The sequence below is a fragment of the Cyprinus carpio genome, chromosome A24 (assembly GCF_018340385.1).
Source record: "Cyprinus carpio isolate SPL01 chromosome A24, ASM1834038v1, whole genome shotgun sequence".
Classification (NCBI taxonomy): domain Eukaryota; kingdom Metazoa; phylum Chordata; class Actinopteri; order Cypriniformes; family Cyprinidae; genus Cyprinus; species Cyprinus carpio.
The window spans coordinates 10,509,006-10,528,239 of record NC_056595.1 but is presented as its reverse complement, the minus strand read 5'-3'; the positions used below and the strand labels follow the sequence as shown (position 1 = coordinate 10,528,239).

At 35.6% G+C, this 19,234-nt stretch overlaps 1 protein-coding gene across 1 annotated transcript in view; it reads left to right on the top strand.

Annotated features, from left to right (window-relative positions):
* Positions 1-13,206: 13,206 nt before the first annotated feature.
* The window catches only part of LOC122135456 (POU domain, class 6, transcription factor 2-like), a 45,840-nt gene continuing 39,812 nt past the window's right edge, over positions 13,207-19,234 (top strand). The window contains exon 1 of the mRNA XM_042714896.1: positions 13,207-13,297. Within this exon, the coding sequence (XP_042570830.1) occupies positions 13,270-13,297 (28 nt within the window). The 5' untranslated portion in view covers positions 13,207-13,269. The remainder of the gene's footprint in view (positions 13,298-19,234) is intronic.

The window sequence follows — 19,234 nt, the reverse complement described above, 5'->3', positions numbered from 1 at the left end:
ATCCTCTCGTGAATACATGTATGAATTTCTTAAAAAAAAAAAATCTTACTGACCCTAATTTAACGGTAGTAGTGTTACTTCATATTTCAACAAAAGTCCGTGTCATTTTGCTCTGGCTATTTCCCCATCGCTTTCCCGCTACTAAAAAACTATCAAGGAAGAGTTATTCCAAAGAAAAGGACATTCGTTTATTATTCTTGTGAATGTCAACATAATGCACTTCTTTACAAGCAGTGGACCTGCTCTCCATTGAGGTATGGCTGACTGTTCTCGTCACATAACATTCCTGAAAACAACTTCTCCCCCACTCTGCATGTTGCTTCCATCGCATGGGAAGTGTTGCAGCTGTCAACTAATCATAGGGTAGAGAGGGTGGTCATCGTGGATGAAAAAATGACAATCAGTGTGGTTGTCTGGTGCGATGCGAGGCGCAGTTGCGTAGCTGGAAAACTAGAGTCTGGATGTCTTCACAGACCCTTTATTATTTATGATGGAGTCTCTTTGAGCACAGACCAGTACTAATGCATAACCCCCTGTTCTTCTGCCTTATACCATCCCTTTGAAACCCAAAGATTGATGAGATGAGAGCCAGGAGTGACTGTGCTTGTATAGAGGGGGTAGAGGAATGAAGGTGTTTGCGTCCGGCAATCCACAGAAGTTATTAATGTGATTTTTTTTAGGGGCACCTTCCTGTTATATTTAAAGATATGGAACAGAAAGATTTGCTAGCTTCAAAGCTCCAGACTCTTCCCTGCAAACCTTCTTTTTATGCTAAGACAGGTTGCAGGATGACCTTGCGTATGAGGGAGTTGGAGAGATCGCACCACGCTTCGCGCTCCGATTGCTTGTTGTTTATGATGATGTCCCTTGATGCTGCCGAGTGACCTGGGAGAGAATGAGATGACTGCTTAAAGATGAGATGAGGAACAAGATGATGAGACCCATGGTGTAGGTGCCGAAATAAACATGAAGGGGGAGGAAGTGTAAAGACTGTAAAAGGCAAATTGAAGTTTACGATATTGGGGTTTTTTTTTCATAATCTTGCTGAACATGAACGGCATTTTTTTTAGATGTTCTATTCTGATAAAGAATACACTGCCTTACTCTCTTGTGTATTAAAAAGGATTCGTTCACCGAAATTAACTGCGCGAGAGTGAAAAAATAATAAAGAATTAGGATTTATTTGAAATAGAAAGAAATAAATCTGTATGAGATGTCGCAGATGCTTTTAGTCTGTCAGTATTTGTATGTAGACGCGTGGTGCAGTGAGGGACGTCTGCGTTAGGGGGGAGGGATGGACGGCCTTAGGGTCCGTGGCGATGTCGCTGGACCATGACATGTGTGCATCTGGCGTGTTGCTAACACCATCCAGAGAGCTCTTGCTGTCACCCCACAGGCTCCTCTAAACCCTGCTTGTATTTCTACACATGTTATAAACACTGACAGAAATGACATGTTTACATAGTGTTACATGGAAAACTAAATATTTGTACTGGCCCTAAGTAGTATGAGGGATACAGACATTTTGAGGTTCCCAGCCAAATTAACACATTTTTAAAAAAGAACAGTGGTGGAAGAATAGATTCGGACTGTAATGCAAATAATTATATTTTTCTTGCATTTTTTTTATATTTTATATATTTATATTTTAGAAAACAAAATATGAACAAAATATGTAATTTTGTTACTGTTGCTACTGCTTTGCTAGTTCGCAAGCTGTGACTTTTGCGCTATAAAGAAATGCAAACATGCTGTAAGAATACAGTCTACACTTCAGAGTGCAAGATGATCTTTTGCTTCCACTAATACAAAGACTTTTACAGCTTTACAGCATGAAGGATTTACTCTGACAAGTTAAAAAATAATGAGAAATATGTCCTCATTTTCTTTGTCCTGATTGTGAGCAAATAGCTATTAATATCCTTATTCACAAAAAATCAGAGAGGCGCGCAGGTTAAATTTGCCACATGAGAGCCAAATAGAACACGTATAGAAAACAGAGAACGGGACAATGTACTCACAAAAACGGCGAAATACAAAGGATGAGACCTTTCGCCGAAGACCTGACAATATTTGGAGGTCAGGAGGCGAATCCTAATTTGCCACAAATATGCTTAAGGTAATTTAGGAAGAGCTCGGTGTCAGTGAAAAGCATGGCAACCCTGGCATTTTTCTGTCTTTGCTCTAAAAGGGTTTGATTTTCTTCAGGCAGAGTTGGCCTCAGATCCTGGCTTGCAGATGGGCCTAAAAGGATGAGGAGTCATGTGGATGGATCTTTGTCTCTTTTTCAACCTGCGGTAATCGAACGTTGACATTGCCTGAGGATAAGAGGGAGAGGGAAAGGCTTCTTCAACAGATGTGGCCATTTGGGTGTTAATCTTCAGATCACGCAAAATCAACACCCTGTCCTTCTTTTTTTCAGGCCTTTCCTTTGCCTTTTTTTTATCCGTCCTTTCTCACAGATGGGTTCTGTGAGTTTCTATCACTCTTTTAATAGCATAAATGCCCTTTCCTCTGCCCCCTGCTTTAATTCGGTTTTCTCCCCCCTTTTTGTCTACTTTTTGTCTTCACTTCGGGTTTCTCCGTCCTCTAGAGTTCCCAGCTACAGTTGATCCATCCCAGTGTTTGTATTTTTAGATTTTTTTTATATTTTAATATAAATAATGTCTCTGTGCTGCTGGGAATCCCAAAGCTTGCTCTTTATTGAGTTTTTAGTGAAAGACCACCTTCCTGTTTCATTAAGAGTTCAGTATCTTTTCAGAGTCTTTCTGTCCACAGGGAGGTTTAGAATAAGAAGCGGTGTACTTTGACATGTCATACAGATTTATGGGGCTTTAGATGAACCCAATTAATTTTAGTTATTAACACTATATTTAGTTATTAAATGTGTATCTTGTAGAAATATATTAGGATTTCCCTGCATGTCCATCAGGAGGATATGACAAATAAACACACACACATATATATGATTATGTATGTCAGTGTCTGCTATGAATTTTTACATTATCAGAGATTTATTCTTCCCTGACATCCATCACACTCAATATTCCACAATGCAATGCACTTGAGTTGATGCTCTGCTGTGTGTGTTATTTTTTTTTTTTTGTTTTTGGTGATACTTGGTAATTACAGTTCTGGTCAATAAAGATTAGCTGATAATTATTGTCACAAAGTGGCTGATAACGGATAAATTGTTGATGATGGAATTCTATATAATTTTGTCCAAATAAATTGAATTAAAAATAAAACACTGAAATGATTTAAAATGCTACAAGACAAGTGAATTTAGTAACTGCAACATTCGAATGTACAGTATTATAAAAAAGTCCTTTAATATGGTACCAATATTTTTTACATTCCTAATTTTTGTATACTATACATGGATTCCACTCACTCAATAAGGTCAAATCATGCAGGCTGCTACTGTTTGAAATATTTATTTCTCACATAATACTTATTTACATGATTTTTTTTTTGTTTTATGTGTGCAGTATTCAGTGTTTTTCATGCAGTATGCAGTAAGCATTTCGGCTAGTATTCCATTCCCAAACATCGCTGTCTGCTTCCCTGGTTTCAACCACCACATTAAAAAATCAGTAACCCAACAATTTGAACACAATTGGTTGATCATTGACAGGATTTAGGACTGTGTTAAATGTGACGTGTCAGTCATGTTGTGAGGGCTTTAAACTTTAAACTCTCTGTAGCACCAATACAATCTATTGTCTTCCATGGGCTTTAACTTTGATTGATCCTGTTGTCAACAATACATCAGCGGTACTTAAAAATGAAAGTGTGTTATGTGCCCCAAGCAAAATTATGAATCAAATAATACTGTACGCTCTGTGCCAATACAGTTAAATGTTTTTCAAAGAGGTCACTGCATCAGGCTTAATGATTTTTATTCACAGTGGCTTTAATCTTAGTCATATTTTAGATCGGAATGGGAAAGATCAATACACCACTAAACATGTCTTTCAGTTGGATTGGTTAGAGATCAGATCAACAGATAATATAATGCACTCTATTTTGTTATAAGTCAACAGCACATTTATGGCCTGTTTCAGTTCATCGTGCCTTTTATATAGCACAAAAGCAAATGGCACACTTACCGAGTGCTTTGTAATTCAAATTGGATTAACTGCATGATAGTGAATGAGATGATAAATAGATGAAAGCTCACAAAGCGGACACACACATGCAGGGGTGTTCAAGATCAGTTTGGGGGCTGTCGCTTCTGAATAGCCTGAAAGAGCATCTCTCACCATCACTGAAGTTATGACATAATGTATTTCCTTTTGAAAGTGTTAAAGCCGCTCTTTTATGGAAGGAAAAACTGATTATAAATGTCTGTGGGGGCGAATGCCAACCTCTAACTGAGCCCTCGACAATGACTGTTTAATTTAGCCATCTGCGAGCAATTCTGCACTAAATGAGATGGCAACAAATACACTGGTCAGGGTAATTTTGCAGACGCTGTCCTTGCAGTGGGGTAGAACCCACTGCACTGGACTGATCAATCTCAATACATATTTACCACTCAAGTAATCAAAGGAACAGAAGTTGTTTAATTGATTATTTGTTTTGTATGGTATATTTTATAAAACTCATATTTACACTACCATTTAAAAGTTTGGGGTCAGTCAGATTATTTTTTTTTTTTTACTTAATAGATGTTGTTTTATTATTATTCAGCAAGGATGCATTAATCAAAAGTGACAGTACAGACATTTATTATTTTAATAAAAAGTTTACTATTTCAAATACATGGTATTCTTTTAAACTTTCTGTTAATCAAATAATATTTCTATTAATTTCTGTTTCCACAAAAATGTTAAACAGCAGCTGTTTTCAACATTGATAATAATAAGAAGAAATTATTTCTGAGCACCAAATCAGCATATTAGAACGATTTCTGAAGAATTATGTGAAACTGAAGACTGGAGTTTGAACTATCAAAGAATCTTTAAAAAAGTTTTAAAATCAACATTTTCAACATTGATAGCAATAATTAATGTTTCTTGTGCAGCAAATCAGCACATTAGAATGATTTCTGAAGGATCATGCGACACTGAAGACAGCTTTGCCATTACAGGAATAAATTACATTTTAAAATGTATTACAATTGAAAACAGTTATTTTAAATTGTAATAATATTCAGCAATATTACTGCTTTTGCTGTTTTTGTTATCAAATAAATGCTCATAAATTCAAACAAATGTTGCTGTTTATTTTAATGTAATTCATTAATTGTCTCCTCATGTTTTAGGTACAAGACTGAGTAATGACTGCAAATAATTTTATGTTTTTTGATTTAGATTTAAATTTTATTTAATTTTATGTGTGTTTTGTTAGCAGACACTTTTATCCTTAAAGGACTAAAAGTTAAGACACTCCTAATCACCCTTCTTTTATAATATATGACAGTCTTCGAAACAAAATATACAGGCTGCACATAACATCTCATAAGACCTTTCAGAGGTCTTTGTCTGACCCCTGTGTTGAAGGAGTTTTTTATAAGAAATAATAATAATAATAAAAAAAAGCAGTTTAACTCTGACCTCTTGGTGTCTTAGCCACTTCATCAGAGCCGGCACATCCCAGACTCAGTAGGTGAGGTCTCTCTCTCTCTTGCTATCAGTCTGGGTCTCTGTTGTGTTTAACCTACTGTAGATAGGGCCACACTGAAATGATTACAAATGAGACACTGTCAGACCAGCGCAGAGAAACACGGCCTGTTAGCGCTCGCCGCATGCTGTGCGGGAGGATAGACGAACGTTTCAAAATATTCTCAATTATCAATACCTTTATAAATTAGTGAGCGAGGCTGAGTATGGTGATGGACCTCGGCAGTTTGATAAGTGGTTTTCTTTGTGATACCGTGTACTGTAAGTCTGTCAACCTTGAGAAGTGAGTTTATCGAAACACCCTCAGGCTTTAAAACCCAAGCAATAACTAGTACTAGCAGTTCGGCTGCTAGTACATGGCATTTAGTTTGGTTAAGGAAAGCTGTCCATCCCAGGAAAAAATTCTCCTCGAGCTAGAGTGGTGCATCAGTACTTTAGACGTACATATCTTCAGATCTCGAAGGGTAATCCACTTAAAGCGCAGGCTGTTTTAATAAACAGGTCATAAGAACAATGGGATTGGGTAGTGGGAGTGAATCGCTGTTGAAAATCCCCAGACGCCCCGTCCGTCACTCCTCTTTCTGCTTTTTAATTTTGTTGCATGGAGGGAAAAAAAAACACAGTGAAATCCCCTTGAGATGAGGAGCCTGTACATGTATTCATTATTGATCCCCCTTTTTCACCACCCGTTTTAACTAAAATGTGTTAAGTTTCCTATTATTTGCCAAAAGGATCAAGCGTTCCCTATACTCAACCAATGAAAGACACTGAAAGACACGCTTTGCTGCTTTACTTATAGACGTGATATTTTATTCACAACTCGCCAAGTTACACCAGAAGCATCAATGCGTAACAGAAGCATTATTTATATATGATATTGTCATGTGCTCTGTCAATGTGATGCTTCTCATCAATTATACAGCGGAGCATCTCCTTTGATTAGACGTGGGATCGGCTTTGTTTTTCATTTTTGATATTGAGCTCGTGAACATATGATAATGGGGTCTGACATGGGAGATTTTCCTCTGATGTTTGTCATTTGCCAAACTTTGAGACAAGCGCGTCGTCGCAGCATCATTAGTGCTGTCGCTCATCTGGAACATCAAAAGGAGACAAAAGAGCCCTGTATGATAATATGTGATCATCCCACAATTACAAAAAAAACTGGTGATAATACAAAATTCTTGTTTGTGTCACCTTTTTTGCTTTATTAATCTCTGATTTGTTGCTCATTATGCAGAATAGACAATGCAATACCTCCAAATCCAAGTATGATTATTGTGTGTAAATCTGATATTAAAATAAACAGGGCTTAGGGGTCAGTAAGTTTTATTTATTTTTTTTTTTTTTTTATTTTTTTTATTTTTTTAGGGAGGAATTATTTTGTTGATAAGAGGAGGTAGTTAATTAATAAGTGTTTTTTTTATATTTTTTTTATAGTTGATGTTGTTTATTGAATAATTCTTATAATTATCTGTTTTCAAAATGAACAATAATATGTTTTGAGCACCAAATCAGAATATTAGAATGATTTCTGAAGGATCGCGTGACACTGAAGACTAGAGTAATGAATGTTAAAAATTCAGAATCGCAGAAATAAATGACCTTTTAAAATATATTAAAATAGAATACAGTTTATTTTCAGTTGTAATAATATTTCACACAGGCTTTTCATGCCATTTTTAAAACTAAAACTCCAAACTTTAAAATGGCAGTGTACATTATGTATAAATTATTTAAAAAAGTGCATGCATTTTTTTTTATTAAAAATGCATTTAATTAAATACATTTTATTTTTAAATAACTAAATTGTTAATATAGCTATTTTAATATAATAACATTTTCTTAATTTTATTTGTATTTAAATGATTATTTATTTATAAAGCTTAACATTAAAGCCATAACTCTCAGTCTCACTCATAATCCAACAAAATAACAAACTGTCTTAGAACTACTATTACAAGTCTTAGAACTACAAGTCCAAACTACATTATTTCATTTTTGAGTTATAACACATTTATTATTGACTTTACTTCTCTGGCTCAATTTTCTGCTCTAGCACGATTTATCTTTGTGCAGGCATTCGGAGGAAACCAGAACAAACTAATCATAAGCTTGTTGTGTTTAAAAGCACACATCAGAACGGCTGACCGCTAACCAAACAATGGCGGGTTTAGGCGTTCCTTAGGTGAGCGGTCACCAGCAGATGTTCTTCATAAGTGTGCTGGGGAGCTTGATTACAAACTTTTATTAGGTTTAGATCAGTGTGTGTGTGTGGAAGATTAGGGCCAGGGAGACAGGTCTTTACCCTCCAGTGATCTCTGGAATAATGAGCATATGTTACCATGGTGATTCTCAGAGAAGCCTCTGTCTTTGTGAAGAACCATTTAAAATCAGTTGCTTTGTTTTTTGTTTTTTTTGGCCATCACTACCTTCCTGTTCCTAATTATTAAATGTGTAAGAACTGTGTGGAAGTGTAGAAAAACAATGTGGAATAGATTCAGTACCTGATTAAAAAAATGTAGTAATGCAACAAGTTACAGCAAGCTAGTTTTGTAAGCATGTTTGCTCTACTCAGTGTTTTGTGGTGCAGTTGATAGAAGGAATCAAAAAGGGGAAAAAAGAGTACTATATATTAGTAGAAAAAGCAGTAGGTTGGATTTGAATAGAATCTGCCTGTGACCATGAACCAAAGGTAGAACGCCACAAAAATAGATAACTAGATATAATAGACATGCCTTTCAAAGCAGCATCAACCAACTGAGACCTTGCCTGATCTTTTTCTGTCTGGTTAAATAGATGTTAATGGAATGAGCTATATGAGTTATTTATAGACGATAAAAGATTTGAATGATACTGTATTCAAGTCAGTGTGATGACCTTCAAACTCCTGACGCCTGCCTAATGTCAACTCTTTAACATCACTGAAAGAGGATCAAACAGCAAGACTGTATCAGCTATTGTATGTAAATAAATAAATAAATAAAAACATTAAATACTGTCTTGTGAACAGAAGGAACTGTGATTTTCTCCAACAAGTTTGACATGTTTTGAAATGTAAAGACAGCAACTTAACACTATAAATTTTCTGGGTTTCCTTTTTACACGTGGCTTTTCTAGTTCAGTGTGTGCGCAGGTCAGGTGTGCAGTATTTGTGCAGTATTTGTGCTGTATGTGTGTTTAAATGTGTGCATGTAGACAGATCAGAGGAGAACTCTGGCATGTAAATTGATGTATGGTTTGAGTCGCTGAATTAAGGAGTGTTTAGTGTGTTATATGTGTTTAGAAGAGAATACATGGTGTGCAGACTCTTTTATTGGGAAAACGTTTTACTACAGCAGTTACAGAGCACCCTACTGAGGGCTCACTGCCGTCAACAGCATGATACTGTCTCTGAGTGTTTGTGTATGTGGTTATGGAAGGGGGAAATGGAGGAATTTATTTAAAAGGATTTTTTATTCTTAAAGAATGGATAAATACTCTATCTTTTGCTCTCTATCTGTCTCTCTCAGGTGGTCGAGCTGGCTCGGTTCAGTCTGATGCCAGCAGCAGTCCCACAGAACATGGTCATATGGGCCTATCTCACCCCACCTACCCTGTAGGACCACAGGTGAGAACGCAAACAATTTCTCCTTACACAGTTTTGTTAATGTCAAAAAATGCCATTCACAACCCATTTTACATTTGAATGTGACATAGGTTGGATTTTATCCATTAGCAGCTTACAGGATCATGAGAAGTGGCTGTTACATACTAGAATGGAGCCAGGCTGAATGCGAGTTTGCTAAATTTGCTAACATTATCCAAGAGTTAACACAGAGTTAACTCCCCAACACCGACCTGCCTGACTGGGATTGCTACTAACTTAATGTTTTTTAGTAGTGTAGCAGTAGCTCAGCTGTCTTCAAAATAATGTAGCTAGTGTATTTACAGTCTACTTTTTATAAAATAGGAAATCAGAAAGAACTTTATTGGCAAGTTTATTTTACACATAATGATTTATGCTGGTGACAGGAGCTTTCAATGAACATACATAGTGCAGACGTACATATAAATTAAGGCAATAAAATGAAATATAACACTAATAATAGAGCAGATGTAGAATAGATACAGAATAAATAATAAAATTAAAATATAATACTATCTGATAATAAAAAAGAATTATACTGGTAGACAGACAAAATATAGCGGAAATAGTGTAACACAACCTGACAATAAAGGGTTGACAGATATATGTCACCAAAGCCGATATATTGGCTAATGTTTGATATTTTAATTATCGCAGTGGCTGATAAGTGTCAAAAGTTGGAGTTTAATTTTGACAGCCCCAAAACCTTTATTTTGACAGTGCTGAGAATGCATCGCAGTGCCTAAGCACAGACACAAAGGAGCTCTCATTTTCTGTCTTCATCAGTTTGCGGTCTGTGATTAATGAATTATTAGACTGACCAGTGTGAAAAAGTAGCATCTGCCTTTCTATTATTAGTAATAGAAAGACAAATGGCAGATTTATTAATAAGAATTCAACCAATTCATTAAAAGCAATGATTTTGTTTTTCACAGATCTGATATTAATCTTTTTCTGATGAATATTCCAAGGAGTGTTTAATGAAGAACAGCTTAACTTTTGGTTCATTTCTTGTACATATCTATGGCTTCTAAAATCTTGAAATATATGGCATCAAAGACCACTTTTAAGAACGTTTGTGTTTGTGAAAGTACATCTCATTCCCATAAATGAATTCTGTATGGGAAAATCTCAGATTTTTTTCTTCTGCAGAATAAAAAAAGTTATACATGTTTGGAATGACATGATGGTGATTAGGGATGAACTGTTCTTTAAAAAAAGTAATAAAAGATCAATTTTGATGACTTTTTTGATGACTTCAATGAGCCTACCATCCAACTCAACACCAAACTAATGCCCCAGTAAAACAAACATGCACATACTTTTAGAAAATCAGCTGTGGTCTTTTTTAGGATGAGTAGAACATACAGGCTCAAGAGATGGAGGATGATCATTGTCTTTTGCCATATCCAGCTCAACATGCCGCAGCGATGTCCAAGCTCTTGTCTTCTCGTTCCCATGAGCTCTGCCTTAATAGATGAACCCTGTCAGGACAGTCCCAAAGAAACAAACACTTTTCAGCCACACTGCTCTCTCCCTGTGCTGTGGCTTATTCCCTTGTTTATAGATCGATATGTTTTGATGGATTCTCACTCTAGAGACGGATATTGTGTGCACTGCCATTACGGAACTGGATCAGTAAGAGGGCAGTTAGCCCTACATGGGTCCGACTCTTTCCTGTGCCTTTGGCTTCACTCGCGCAAACTGTTATCTGTCTGATTACAAGTAATCTTTCAGCGTTTCCTCCGCTGGGCTGCTCCCTCCGTTCTTATTATTAGAAAGAGGAATGGGATGGGTGGTGGGTTAGGAAAAGAAAATGGTAATTTAATCACAAAAGCCCGATCTAGAAGGTGCATGTTAAGGTAAACGTGTTATGCTCAAAGGTTCTTTTGGGACATGTACAGTATGTTCAGTATTGATTCTGTTAAAATTTGTATTTTTAATGATTTGTCTCTTTTAATCGTACCTCATTTTAAATTTTTTTTTTTTAAATTTAATAATGAAGAATAATTGCATTTCACAGATTTTTATTCCAAGTTTTTCCATGGTATTGTTTGCATTATCTTGAAGTACTATTTAAACTATGGAACGTTAATATAGTTATCATTCTGTATGACTTTATGGGTAAAACTTTAGCATAGGGACAGATTCTCAGTGTTATTACATATTGGCTGGTTTATTAGTACTTATAAAGCACTTATTCTGCATGACCATATTCTACATTCCTAATCCTACCCAATACATAAATTTAACAACTACCTTACTAACTATTAATAAACAGCAAATTAGGAGTTTATTAGGAGTTTATCAAAAACATTGCGAAAACTGTTAGTGTATTTATTACAAATATGCTGCAATATCTTTGAAACTGTATTTTGTGCATGTAAATGGACATTTAGGAGCAGCGAGGTGGTAGCGTGATTTAAACATCCCAAGGGTATTTTGAGTGAGGAGTTCAGCCATTTGAAAGTGTGTTTTGATCCTGGGGGATCCCATTTCACAGACACGCTGGGGTTCAGATCAGTTTGTCAGCCGCCTTGTCTCTTAGAGAGAGGGCTGATGGGAAAATGGTGTGAGCTATTAGTGAACCTAACACAAAAAAAAAAAAAAGAAAGAGAGATGAAGCGGTTTTCATGCTGAGTAAAGGAGTATATGGCCCTCCCATGATTCCTGACACAGACATTTTGCTGGACACAGCATAGTAGTTTTGTACTCCTTGGCTAAAGCCCATGAAATTATAACAATTGAAGTTGTATTTTATCACAGTTAGATTCTTTGTATGCGGGTGTTTTTTGTGGATGCATTGTGGAAGTCTGTTCTCATCATGTTCTCACAGGTGCCTGAGCAGTAACCACTGACTGCATTTTTAAATTTGCGATCTCCTAGAGTCCTGAAATAAACAACATGTAAAATGCCGGTCTTAGAGGTTCTCCTTAATTTACCCCTTCATTTATAGATTGAAACAGTCTGTGCCATAAATATATTATACTCTTATATTTGCTTAACCCCCTGGAGTCGATACATCGGTTTGTCAAAGATATGACAAAGCCTGAGCTCAGTATACACAGTATACACATCTTGTGGAAACAGAGGCAAAGCAGGCAATGGCATTCACTTTGAGACTGAGATGAGATGCTGGCAGATAATCTTTGATTTTGTGCCTCAAATAAACGACATCACACACACACTTAAAACAGCAAGATTAAGCATATGTCACAAAGCTTTGTCAGAAGAGTCTTTGTTGTCATCCTTTGAGTGGTTAATTGATTTTTCTTTCTTTCTTTCTTTCTTTCTTTTTTCGGCATTCTTTTTATGCCAGTGTTGTGAATGAAATGTCAAATGACATCTCTAAGTATGTTCTATAGGAAGTGTTTGAATTTTTTTTTTTGTGTGTTTGTTTTTCCATTTAGATGGAGAAAGAATATTTAATGTTGTTTTTATGCTGATTATCATTTGATTCAAAATGTTTGTTGTGAATGAAATGTTAAAGCAATGAGTAAACGTTGTCTTATCATACAGAAATCAAATGCACCAGTGAACTACTTTCAGTTCAAAAGTTTCTAGAACCTCCCATCCTGAAACAAACAAAACAAAACTAATGTCTGAATAATTGCACTTCATATCTTTTATTGTCATTCTATGATTTTTTTAAACTGGAAGACAAAAATAAATCAAATTAAATAAAACATAAATAAAATTATTTAAAAAAAGAACATCACCGAGATACTGCACAGCATACATTAAATAAATAAATAAATAAATAAATAAATAAATAAATAAATAAATAACTTGTTAAACTTCCTGTTTGTTCTCTCTTTCAGTCTCTGCTGGTTGCTCAGCAGCTGGCGTCAGCAGTTAGTGGAGTGATGTCCGGAGGGGCACCTGGTCTGAACCAGCCCATTCTGATCCCCTTTAATGCTGGCGGGCATCTGGCTTCCTGTTTGTCTGGTTCTCTCTCTGCCCACTGCTGCCAACATACAGGGCCTGGTGGCAGCCGCTGCTGCTGGTGGCATCATGACGCTCCCCCTACAGAATCTGCAAGGTATGAATCCATAGTGAAAAATAATTGGTGTAGTTACAATTTTAACACATTGAATTAAATTTGAAACTTTGAAGTAGAAGTAGAAAAACTGAAATAGTATTTTCATGTAAAAAGTTCTTCAATAATCTTTGTATTATTTACAGCTACAAAAAAAACCTTTTTATAGTGTAGTGTATCAGTATTAAAAAATGGTCAGAATTTTTGAGAATGTAAATTCTAATAATTTTTTAATGTTACTATGGTCTTGTCTAAGTACTTGCATTGTAATGTAATTCTGACTTTAATTCTGACTTCTGTAAATACGTGTACATATGATGTATGAGGACTGTAAAGAGCATGAAAACAAAGCCCAAACCTGAACATTTTAGGCAATTTAGAAATCCCAGCCAGGACATGTCTGGGAAAGAGGTTAGTCACCCTATTATAATTTGCAAATACAGTACATAATGTTAATATGGTCTTGTCTCGCTTGTGGTCTTTTTACTTGAACTCCAATTTCTGGCAAAGTTTGAATCTCGGGTCATACACATTATTATCATTGTTGTTATTTTTGAATATTTAAATCTATAAACTAAATGAAATAGCTGTTATAAATTGTGTTCAAAGCACCATCATATATTTTAAAGCCAAATTCTACAAGGAGAAATCATAAAAGCATTCTTTATTATACAGCATTCAGTCTTCAACAGTTTGTTGTGTTTTTGGGACTTGTGAAAGTGGTGCCATCTCATAGTAGCATCACCCCATCTAAACAGCACGAGTTTTAAGGCGTACCTACGGAAAGTGCTTGAAAAGGCAGAGGACAGGAGGATCAGAATGATATAGGTGGGGAAAGTAGTTCACATTCATTACAGGTCAGCGTTTTGCAACGAAGCGCAAAAGCACTTTAAGGCTCTTTCTTCTTTCAGTAGGAAAATTCACTAGCATGCTTGTGTCTTCTCCTCTTTACCTCTGTCTCTCCCCCTCCTCTTTGCTTCCGTCCACGAGTCCATACTTCTCCTTGCCTTTTAAACTTTAATGCACAAATGTTCTCTTTTGATCATAGTTGTAAATGGTTTTCATTTTAATGTTTAAAACATTGTCTCTTTTATACCATTAGATTGAGGGGTTGAAGGGGGGAAACCATCAGTCATAAATCTTAGATGAGGTGCCTTCTCTAATGCCTGACTAAAAAATAGGTTATAAATTTGAGTGCATGTAAAATAGCACGTTTTCCTTTTTTGGAGGAGGAGGAGGACGTAGATTAAAATAATGCATGGCAGGAAATAGGTTGTCCCAAAGAGATGGATGGACGGGTGGCTAAAATAGTGGGAAGAAGAAGTCTCTAATGGACACAAACATGCATAAATAACAACATGCATCAAAGCACGTCTAGGCTTTTAATAAACACTCACAAGGGCTAAATAAATATCAAAAATTCCCAGAATTCCCTCAGTCACGATAATGTGCCTATGGGGCTTGCTTCACATTTTGAAGACTCACTAAAATGGACCCTAGAAAAGACGTTCTATTTTGGAGTGAATTTGAATGCTCCATTAATTGTCTGTCTTAAACTTCTAGCGTTTTAACTGGACATATATGCTTGTTCAGCAACAGTGATGAACAAGTCTTTTTTTCATCTAAATTAGTTTTTTTTTTTTTAAGTGAGGCTATATTGAAAATCTAGAATAAGGAATCTAATTTAAACTTGGCTTAAAACAAAGTAGTAGTATTTAAGTAAGTTTTAGTAAAACTATATTTTTACATTTTTATTTTGTCGCATCGTGTTGCTATAATATTTAGGTAAAAAAAATGCAATATAAAATATTAATAAAAAGTGATTGTTTAATAAATTGTTTAATATTTATATAATTTTGCACAAAAGGAGCACAAACCAAATAATAGGACATTCTGACATTTTCCTTTTTTTTTTTTTTTTGCTAACATTTAAAAAAAAAAGTTTTTGATAAATAAAATAAAATAAAATAAAATAAAATAAAAATAAAATAAAATAAAAATAAATAACCAGTTTGAGTTAAATTCTTATCCAGGTAATATAATTTGCAATAAAGAGTAAAACTGGTCTGACACTTGTCAACCCCACTATCCTGGAATAATTCACCAACAAATGATTAATGTTGTTCCAAACTTCTACAACTTTCTTCTATGAAACATTTGGAAAAAATAAAACTGGTCTGACACTTTTCATATTTATTTATTTATTTTTACCTCCATACAGTTAGTCAGTAGGGTCCAGTGTTGTTTTGGATCTCAACATTCTTCATATTATCTTTTGTTTTTGATATAAGAATTATTTATTTTATGTTTGGAACAAAATTACAGTGAGTTCACTTTTGGGAGAACTGTCCCTTTAAATACTTCTTTGCACTCAAATTGTGAACATTGACATTGTATTTACCTGTGGTGCAAACAGAAAAGTGCTCATCCTAAAAAATACCCAGCGATAAACTAGTGTGACTTATTCTGACTAGGCCTCTCAGTTTAGATTCAGAACCTGAGGGATTATCTAAGGGTGTAGTGTCACGGGTGCCATGTGACATTAAATGATTTGACTGTGTCTGCTTTCCCTACAGCCAGTTACACAGTCCCACAATCCCCCAATACTATCCTATCATCCCCCCATTGATGGAGAGCTGCTGGCACAGCACTTCTGCCAGACAGTCTTAGTTGAGCAGTGAGCTCAGCCCCGCAGGCCTGATTAATCACAACCTGGAGAGATCTCCACCTCAAGCACCAAAAAAGACACATAGATCAGTGTGTTTGTGTAGTATGTTCTAATTAACTCAAGATCAAACACTCGGCTCTGTTCAAGGAAAGTGAAGGAGACGGGCCACTTTCATGAGTTCTAATAGAAAAGTCAAACTAATGAAATTCAAATAAGATCAAATACGTTGCTTGTGTCAGGGTGAGAATTCAATTAAAACGTGTGAATTATAAAAACAACAACAATGTACTAAAAAGTCATTTATGATGTCATTGTCTTGTGAATGCAATGTGTTACATCAATTCCATTCTACCGTTTGACCCATTATTAGAGCAAGATACCAATTATTTGTGCATTATTGCATGAATTAAACAAAGACATTAGAGTCCTGATGACATTATGCTTAGTTATATATTACTGAATAGGGATGGGAGTTGTAAAGAATGGTAACATAAGGTTTTTAATAGCTAATTTTAACAAAAATTTAATGAATACTGTAACAAATATATTGACCATTGTTAGTTAATGTTAGTTGATGCATTCACTTATGTTAACTAATAGGACCTTATTGGAAAAAGTTCCCTAAAGGATTTAGTGATACAGGTTCTAATTACTCTTAACGACTGTGGTTCCTTAAATGTTTCATTTAATGATTTTAAGAAAAAGATTTTTGGGAAAAAATAATTGTATTTGTTTATTTATTAGTTTATTTAGCTTAAAGGGATACTCCACCCCAAAATGAAAATTGTCATTAATCACTTACCCCCATGTCGTTCCAAAACTGTAAAAGCTTTGTTCATCTTCAGAAAACTTCTTCGCTTACAAAAAGTTTTCCCGTCACGTCATATAACCCAGATTACACGTCTGATGGCAGATGGAGTATTCTGACGATGCTTTCAAACCTTTTATGGACCTTGACACTGTTATTTATTTGGCAGTCTATGGGAAAGTTACAGGCCTCCCAGTTTTCATCCAAAATATCTTAAATTGTGTTCTGAAGACGAACTAAGCTTTTACGGGTTTGGAACGACATGGGGGTAAGTGATTAATGACAAAATTTTCATTTTGGGGTGGAGTATCCCTTTAACATTTTTGTAAATGTGCCAGAATTATTTGATTTTATTGTCTGACGAAGAGCCTGTTAGCTCGAAACGTTACCTTGTGTGAAGTCCATTAGTTAAATTGTTTTGCATTTTTTAGAGCTTATTGGTGTGCCAAATTTTGTTTGTTTTTTTATTAATTTCTTTTTTTAAGCAACCAATTTAGAGCTTTTTTTTGCTGTTGATGTGCATGCTTTGGTTCTGTCTTTATTCATCTATGAATACTCATTTATTAGTTGTCTTTGATAGCTGACCAAAAATGAAAATTCATTCATTATTTACTCAACCTTACGTAGTTCCAAACTTGTAGGTTTTATGTGCAACTTATTTTTTCATCTATATAATGGAAGTCATCTTTTTTATGTGTTCTGCAGGAGAAAATAAGTCATACAGTTTTAGTGTGACATTAGCGTGAGTAAATGATGACAGAATTTTTATATTTGGGTGAATTAACCCTTTAATGTGAAAAATAATTTGATCACTTTTAAGAATAAGAAAAGTACTTGTATTGCTCCTAGGGCCCTTTATAACATCATAGCTCACCCTTTTCCAAATTAGGAGATGTCTGTGCCTCGCTGTGACTGTCCACGTGAGTGTGCGGAGCAGAAGGCTCAGTGGTGCGTGTGCAAACCCGCCACTGCGTCTCTGCACTGATGAATGGTCGTCACAGCGATGGGGCAGCTTCATGAAGTTCGGTACGGTCGTCTAAATAAAAGCCTGCACTTGCGTTACTCTGTGCTCATTTTTAAACCCTGGCGCCGCTGTAGCTGTTATTTTGTCAGGAAGATTAATGTCTGGACATGTCAAGTAAAGAAAGTGAATTCCCTCTTGAACACTATGTGTACGATTCCAACTACAACTTGAATAGAATAAGAATCAGCCTCATGTTGTTTGTCCATCAGACTGTAAACATGGTGTTAGGAATGGAATTAATCATATATATATTTAGAAATGTTGTATGTTTAGAAAAAAAGTTTGGATTGGAAATTATAATATGAATATATATGAAGTAGGGTGGTGTTTAAAAAAAAAAAAACCTTGCAAAATGAAGTGTGTTTGCTTGACACTGTGACTTTCTTTATGCCACAAATAACATCGTTTGATTTCATTTGACTTGATATGAGACTTAATGATATGATTTCACTGCTTTGAAAACTTACAAATCCCTCTGTTGTGCGTTCCTACCAAATTCTGTCTCATAACAAACCAAATGACAGAATGTGCCTCTCCTTATATCAAAGTGTCTTTCAATAAGCTGCAGAACGAAAATAACATCTACGTGGTTGCTCATCAGATCAGAAAGCCTCAAAACAGGCCTTTTGCAAAAAACATAAGGGTAACCCTCAGATCATGAAATAACTGTCTTTTCATGACCTATGAAAAGGCTTTTTGGAAACATCCTTGTAATACACCATATTTTCCCTAAAGAGATGTAAAGCAAATGAAAGATCAGTGCTACATTGTCAGCCTACTTTGAGTTAATGCAGAACAAATGTATACTTGGCCTCTTTCATATTCATATTGTAAGCTGCCTGATCGGAGAACATCAGAACCTGCAGCGTAGCGCATACCAGGGAAGGAATAGTGCGCGAGAGTTCGCGTTCCCTTTGCAGGAAACATAAAACGGTACTCAGGGATGAGGAGTAATTGCCTGAGTCTCTCCACGCTCGTAGGCTAATGAGGAACCAAGTTGGCTCTAATCACAACACTGCTCCTCTGTCTCAATGAAAGAGCAGTTGTAGTCTCACAGGAATCCCTCTCCTGTCAGACCGGGGCAACTTGACGCTGCTAACTCACTTAGTTTAGCTAAAAGTAGCCAAGTCAAAGAGAAACTCGAAGCCTTTAGGGTGATAAAGTTGCACACGGGAAAAAGACAATAGAAAGCGCATAATTTGTTAGCGATATGTTTGTAACTAAAGTAACAACAACTGTTACTCTTGTTGTATTAAAAAAAAAAAAAAATACCACAGGTGTAAGTTAATTTGAGAGACTTTTGTTTAGATGTCGAGTCAATACTTGCTAAAGGAAAGTTATCTGCTACAGCAAATGATACCTCTCTAGAGAATGTGGGTTTACAACTCTGACAAGATGATAAAAACTGCTTTAACTAGAGGATTGAAATGAAGTGAAATT